Genomic DNA, 7,421 nt, shown 5'->3' with positions numbered 1-7,421 from the left:
CATAACGGATCTGCAGTTTTAGGCACAGGCATCTTTTTTAATTATACACTTTTTGGAAACACTTGTTTATTCCATAAATTAAAAGTAAAAAAAATTTTTAAGGAGGATTTTTCTCTGCAGACTGTTCTTGGCCCCAAGTTGCTGGTGCTGTGGATCCTTTTATTTCTGATAAAACAGGCATAGGAAGCTCCCATCCCCGCAACAAATGGTTTTTATTATTCCTTTTTTTTTTTAAACAGTTACCATCCAGGTGCCTTTCTCCCTTGACTCTCCCACTCCACCAAAAGAGAATTTATGTGGGATTTTTTTTCTCTTAAAATTCAGCATCATTTCAACACTCATTGAGAGTACAGCCTGTTCCTTAAAGGAACTGTGTCATAGACAGTTTGTAAGCTAGAATAAGGAACAGACCAGGAAAAGCAGCCCCACCCAAATTTCTAATTGGGATATTTACTGAAGCGAAGTTGGGTTTTTTGGAAGACCAGAACAAATACCTTCCTCCTGCTTCTTTCTGTGGGAGCCAGGCGGAGAGGCCATCCTCAGGGACAAGGCTCCCAGGGCTTGCTGGGGCTGGACGGATGTGAAAGCTAACTAAGTTGGGACTGTAAGTGTGGGCAGTGCCGGATTCAAATCCTGCCTTACACACTTATCTCACAGGTACAATGATTTCCATCGGATCTCCCGATTAGAATTCAAGTTCCTTGAGGTCAGGGACTGTGTTTTGTCTTTTGTGATATTCCCAACTGCTTAGCAGAATGTCTGGCATACAGTGGGTACTTTTTTTTTTCCCCCTGAGGCTGGGGTTAAGTGACTCGCCCAGGGTCACACAGCCAGGACGTGTTAAGTGTCTGAGACACATTTGAACTCTGGTCCTCCTGAATTCAGGGCTGGTGCTCTATCCACTGCGCCACCTAGCTGCCCCCATACACTAAGTACTTAATAAATGCTCAGTCTGTCTAATGTTTGATCCTGGGCAACTCTGTAACTTCCCTAGGACGTAGTTTCCTCACCTATAAAACGAAGTGTTGGATTAAATGGTTTCTAAGAGTCAAATCTAAGATCTTTTAAGAGGGAGATGGATGAGTTAAGTTAAAAATTATTCATAGGATGAATGCCTCTGAAAATATCCTGTATTTTGTATATGTTTCTGCATTTATTTTTCTCTCCCCCATTAAAACCCCAAGGATAAAGGATGATTGGTATTTCATCTTTAAACCCTAAAGCCCAGCATACAGTAAGGGTTTAATAAATGTCAGTTGAGAGAGAGAAAGAGAGGAAAGGAGGGAAGATGGAAGGGAAGAAAGGAAAGAAAAGAGATGGAGGGAAAGGAGCAGGAGGAAGTCTATTGAATTTGCTGGAAATGGAACCTCTGCTTCTTCTCTAAGGCAGGGTCCACACTCAGCCTGGCAGGCAGTGCCCTCCCTAAAGATGGTTGTCGTTGAGGCCCAAGGCTGTAAATGGAGAAACCCATTAGAAATCAGTTCAAGCTGTGACCTTGGGAGGAAGGGGAGGTGATGTCATCTGAGCATGTGTGAAATAAAATCCATGTAAGTGAAATGAACTCCTGTGTGGGATCAGCAACTCCGAAAGTGAAGTTTGGAAACAAAAGGCATCAGACAGCGTCCTCTCTCCAAGGCTGGATTAACGAGGACCAAAAAGACATCTATAAAAACTACTCAAGCCATGGGCCTTCTGTGACATTTGTGATTCAGTAAAGACTTCATTCCCTTTTTTAAAAAAGAAAAAAAAGGGGGAAGAGAGGTCTGCTCTGTGTTTTCCTTGCAATTGGCACTTAGTGGTGTTTCCTCACTCTCCAGAAAGCTTATATCATTTACAAATGACGAGAAGAAACCAACACTCTATAAATGGCGTTCGCTTAGCTCATGTTCTGAGTTTTATATCCTGACATTTGCTGGGGTGAAGGGAAGAGAGGAGTATAGAATTTTACGCTACAATGTTCAACAGGATAAGGAAGGTTTTCTTTAAATCAATCCTCAGATTATTAAAAATACAGATCTTTGGAGACTTTTGCTTTAAAAAATTCTCAACAAATGAATCTGATTCATTAGACTGCAAGTTTTATAAGCAGTGTACATATATGTGTATGTGTGTGTGCAGGCATGGGGAAGGGGAGAGGTGGAGGTAATATAATAATATATAAATATAACACATATATGTGATATAATATAAAAATACAATAAAATTATTAAAATGACCCAAATGTTTGGCAAGTAAACTATGTTTCACAAAAGTTGAATGAAAGAAAATGAAACACCAATGAATGAATGATTGAATGTTTAATAAGTACAGACAAACTAGAGTTTTTGAATAATTGATATATATCTTTATTATGCACAGAGATAAAAAGAATATAACACCATGATTATCAAAACTATACAACTTAGCAAGTTCACAAGTCTGCCAACACACAACACAGAAAAGAATGCAAAATTACAAAATGGCAGGGGGTGTTCAAACTGGCCACAGGGATTGAAGGGGTTTTGTTTTTTGTTCCCCTAGATAATAAAATCGGAAATGAATTCAGGCTCATTCAAAAGAAACTAAGGCAGGGAGGGAGAGGGAGAGAGACATATACCCAGAGAGATTGAGACAGAAAGAGAGAAAGAGAAGAGGAAAGGAGGGGAGGAGAGAGGAAGGAAGAGAGAAGAAAAAGAAAAAAAGAGGGGAGGGGAGAAAGAGAAAAAAAGAAGGAAGGAGGGAAGGAAGGAAAGAAAGAAGGAAGGAAGGGAGAGAAGTAGGGAGGGAGGGAGGAAAGAAGAATGAAAGAAAGGAAAGAAGGAAAAGAAAGGAAAGAAGAGAAAGAAATGAGGGAGGGAGAGAATAAGAGAAGGGAGAGGAGGGAAAGAAGGGAGAAAAAGGAATGAAGGATAGGAGGAAGGAAGGAAGGAAAGGAGAAAGAGAAGAAGGAAGAATGAGAAAGAAGGAAGGGAGAGGGGGGAGAAAGAGGGAAAGAGAAATGGATCAAGATGGAGATGTATTGTATGTGGAAACTGACCAACATTTTCTCAAAATATCTGTTAATTTCATGAACAACCCCCATGAAGGACAAACCAACAAAAACACAAACATTTAAACATGGGCTGGCGCGGCAGCCCCTCACCCACACACACCCATCCACCCACACCCACACTCGTCACCCAACAAAAAGTGCTCTTTTGGCACACCCAGCAGTACAAGTCTTTCAAACCCTGAGGTAGATTCATTACAGAAAAGACTAGTACAAAACACATCACAGAAAACAATCAGGGCACAGAGATTACAATCATGGTAAGAGACAAGCAGACAACCACCTCCCCACAGTAAATGCTTCCCAAGTAGACTTCTTGCAGAATGGAGAGTAACACCTGCCCAGCACCATGGTGGTGAAGGAGCTGTCATTGATTACTCAGACAAGAATCCAACAGGCTAATCAGAATCTTAGTATATGAACCAAGCGAGCTTTCCTAGTTTTTTTGTTTTGTTTTGTTTTTTTTAAGTATAACGCATTGTGGGTAGAAACGTTCGGCTGATATAGGACACAGAAGAGCTTTATGAGAAACTTGCAGTAAATATTACCAAATGAGGACTTGTGCTTGGATTGTATCAGAACAGTGACTTAAGAAGCCATTAGAAATAGTGCTTTAAGAGTCGTGTACATTCTTGGACTAAGGCTGTGGTTGGCTGCAAAGTGGGAAAGGGGCTTGGGAAACACGGCCTCTGAAACTTTTGTTCTGTAAAAATATCGCAGAAGTAATATTTGATAGCATTCATCACCCCAATAACCTGCTACACTAATGGTCCATTAGTTCAGATTTCTTAAAACTGAATAATCCCACAGACAGGGTGGGGCCAAGTGGATATATTCAAACACATCTAAAAGAGAAGTTTTAAAATTTCAAAAATATCTTTCAATTTTCTTTCTTTTTTTAAAAAACAAATAGCAACTTTTGGTTGTCAGTCTGTAAATATAAATTTGTAAAATTAGTTTAAAATTAGAGTAAATTCTTGATAAAAAATCATTGGTAATGCAGCATATTTCTTTCAAAAATATACATTTAAATATCTTACAAAAGGTTTTTAACCCTGTCCATCTAAAAAATGGATTTTCTAAAAGTTCCCATGAGAACAGCTAACTTTTTTTTAATGAAAGAAAGGGTTAAAAAAGAAGCAAGGGGGAAAAAAAAGGTTGACCAAAAGAATTCACAGTAATTGAAATTAGACATTTCATACTGAGTAACTTAAATTTACCGAAAACATTTAAATATATCTTTATACACAAATTTTATGTAGTAAAATATAGTTATAAGTGACTTAAAGACTCATCTTCCTTGAAGACATCTTTTAAGATTTTTTTTTATACATAGACTATACTAAAACAATACATTCAGCTGAAGGTTAGGCAAAAGCGCATTATTCCCAAACACAGGTAGCATATTTTTTAGATTCCCTACTCTGATGCCTATTGTGTTTAATAATCAAAAGGAGGGGGAAGCCCCAGAAGTAGAAATGTCCCTGCTAGTCCACACTTTTCTAAGTCCGGCAACTTATGGTTTTGTTTTTTTTTTTTTTTCCCCAATGATCCACATCTCAATAAATTCATTTCAATAAAAAGACTGATTTGGGCTAAATTGATCTGACGGTTCTGAATAATTAACTTTTCCAGACTGCCTAACCTCATTTAATTTTGACCGAATGGTGGGGGCAGCTAGGTGGCGCAGTGAGTGGATAGAGCACCGGCCTTGAATTCAGGAGGACCCTGAAGTTCAAATCTGGTCTCAGACACTTAACACTTCCTAGCTGTGTGACCCTGAGCAAGTCACTTAACCCCAGGGGGGGGGGGGGAATCTTTGACCGAATGGCTGCCCTATGAGCGTTGGGGGCTACTCAGAATTGGATGTTCGGTCCCTGCTGGTGGAGAATCAGGAACAAGGCACATCGGTCTTCAAGACTGGCCGGCGAGTCTGAGGGAGTGGGACAGGGTCCGTCCTGCTCAGGGAATTCTAAATCGCTTCCTTGGGATTCTAGAAAGTGACTGAATAAAGAACCGTTGGTGAAGCTGTCACCATCAGTGAATTACTTAGCATGAGAAATTTCCTCTGGAGGGTTTTTTCCATCCATTAAACACAGAGGTATCAGCTTAGGACATTTCATTGGCATTACGCAGTTTCATTGCATGAAAGTGACCTCTCAGCGTTCTACGTTTGGGATGTATTAGAGCGAGGGTGCAGATCAAATTCTTCCATGTTTGACACAACTTTTGTCAATTATATCACTCAGGCAACAAACCAGTAGTTTAACAGAAACAACCGTCATTTTCATCTTTAAAAAGTTTCTGGTTTTGTTCTTGCTTTTTTTTTTTTTTTTTTTTTAAACTTTATATTTTTAACATATAAATTGGGCCTATAGTTTTGACCTATTTTGCAAAGGTGAGCTTGTCGCCCATTCACGCAGGGGCGGTCCAGCCGGGAAGTCCTACAACGTTGTCAGAGGACCCCCAGACTCATTTCTTCCCGACCACTCGGGACGTTAGTGACCCTATCCGTGCATCTCTATGCATTTTGTTATCCCGGGACAGGCTCTACGGGGTCCCCAATTCTGGGCCCATCTCAGTACCAGCCTAACCGAACACAAAGGCAGAAGGATGCGCCAATTGCAGGCCTTGCAGGCCTCGGGCCTAAGGCCCCCCTCCCCCCTGTGCTGCGGGCAGTGTTTATGTCACCGAGCTGTTCTAGCCCACAGCAAATGTAAAGGCGCGTTGCCTTGTGGGTAGCGAGGCGGTTGAGGCAGGAAGCGTCACCCAACACACCCAGAGGCTTCCGGCAGTGAGAGTGCCTGTAGAACCCCAATATGGCGGCAGCCCGTGGTCATGGCGCCGCCACTCAACCCTCAACAAAAAAAGGCTGGGGTCTCCTTTGGGTGACGTCACTGTCCTTCTCACCTACTTTTCCCATATTTCTATCCCTTTACCACCTCCTCGCACCGGGGCACGAGCTGGAAATCCCGAGGGAGGGGATTTTTTTTAACAGATAAAGCAAGGTTATGTGTGTTTCACACTGAGACGCCTCCGACCAGGTGACCGTGCCGAAGGACAAGAAGGGACGCGTGTCACGTCAGGGAAAGGACCGAGGAGGGGGATGGGGACAAATATACCTGGTGATTTTGAACGCTAACGTCCCTGCATGCTTAGCAAAGGGAACCGAGTTAACCCTCCCCGCAGTGATGGACGTCCCGGCCCCGCCCTCCGCGAGGCTCTCGTGCCCCGCCCCGCGGGGTTAGGTGGTGCTGCTGGAGCAGGGGGTGCTCTGGGTGCTGCCAATGCTGTGGGCGGCGCTGCTGTTCTCCGAGGCAGGGGGGGAGGTGGGCACTTGCTGTCTTCCCGCCGTCTCTCCTGTGCACCAGTGAGAGAAGAGAAAAGGGTTTACGTCAGAACACCAAGAAACGACGTCACCTCCCCCGCCATTTTGTTTGCTTTGCTTCCCTCCAGTCACAAGCGGGGCAGGAGGGGGCAGGGGAGAAGCAGCGCCCTCCGGCGTTGATTTGAGAGTTGTCTGGTGTCGGGGTCGATGAGGTGGGGGAGGAGGGGAGTGGTGGTGAGTGGGTGTGTCTGTGTATGGATAGGGAGGGGGGGTGCAAGCTCAGAAGTTCATCGGATCTGTAAACTTTTGATAAAAAGAATCCTGATAATGGGATTTCAACATATCTTTCTCCTCTGTATTAAATTTGTATTAAAACACAAAAACAATCCCTACTTTATGAACTTAAAATTTTCTTCACAAAAAAAAGTTGAGAAACTTCACCAGACAGCCCAAGAGTCCAGGACCGGCTTCTACATTCAGGGAAACTGAGGCCCAGAGGGCCGGCCAGACTGCCCCGTTGCCATACGAAGTAAACGACGGTCGGGACTCGGGTTCCGGCCTTGATGGCTCTCGGGACGCACACAGCTCTTCCCAATGGGCCGGGCTGCCTCCCTCACATTCCCTCCAGTCTAAGGGCAGGGGCTGTTAGCTTCCTTGCACACGGCGTCTGCGCCGGGGCATTCCCCAGAGGCAAGTCCCCGCTACTTCTGCCCCCTCACCCACAAGTGCGCCAGAGCTCATTACACGCTCGGCTGCACTTTCACTAAACTCCGCTCCCCTGCCGAGGGCGTGAGCGGGGACGCTGGGGCTGCGCACACGGCTTGCATTCCTCCCACAACGTCCTTGCTCCGAGTGGCCGCAGCCTTCGGGACGCCGTCCCCAGGCCTTTGGGCCCGGACTGGCCCAGCATTCCCCAGCATCCTCGGCCTTTAGGCCCCGGACTGGATGCATTGTGAGGCAGGCCTCCCCATTTTTTTTGCAAAGTCAAGGCTCCAGGTGGGTCAGATCTGTTGACTAATGAGCCTCCTCCTCCAAGTCAGAGATAGGCTGGAGCCTCCCCCCCAA

General features: G+C 44.3%; 1 protein-coding gene across 2 annotated transcripts in view; it reads right to left on the bottom strand.

The window, feature by feature from the left end:
* Positions 1-5,347: 5,347 nt before the first annotated feature.
* TGFBR3 (transforming growth factor beta receptor 3) overlaps positions 5,348-7,421 on the bottom strand; it is a 212,848-nt gene continuing 210,774 nt past the window's right edge. For both annotated transcript variants that reach the window (XM_074266257.1, XM_074266258.1), the window contains exon 17: positions 5,348-6,388. In XM_074266257.1, the coding sequence (XP_074122358.1) occupies positions 6,273-6,388 (116 nt within the window). In that variant the 3' untranslated portion in view covers positions 5,348-6,272. The remainder of the gene's footprint in view (positions 6,389-7,421) is intronic.

The sequence above is a fragment of the Sminthopsis crassicaudata genome, chromosome 4 (genome assembly GCF_048593235.1).
Source record: "Sminthopsis crassicaudata isolate SCR6 chromosome 4, ASM4859323v1, whole genome shotgun sequence".
Lineage (NCBI taxonomy): Eukaryota > Metazoa > Chordata > Mammalia > Dasyuromorphia > Dasyuridae > Sminthopsis > Sminthopsis crassicaudata.
Note: the sequence above shows the minus strand (reverse complement) of the source record. Positions and strands in the feature narration are given on the sequence as shown.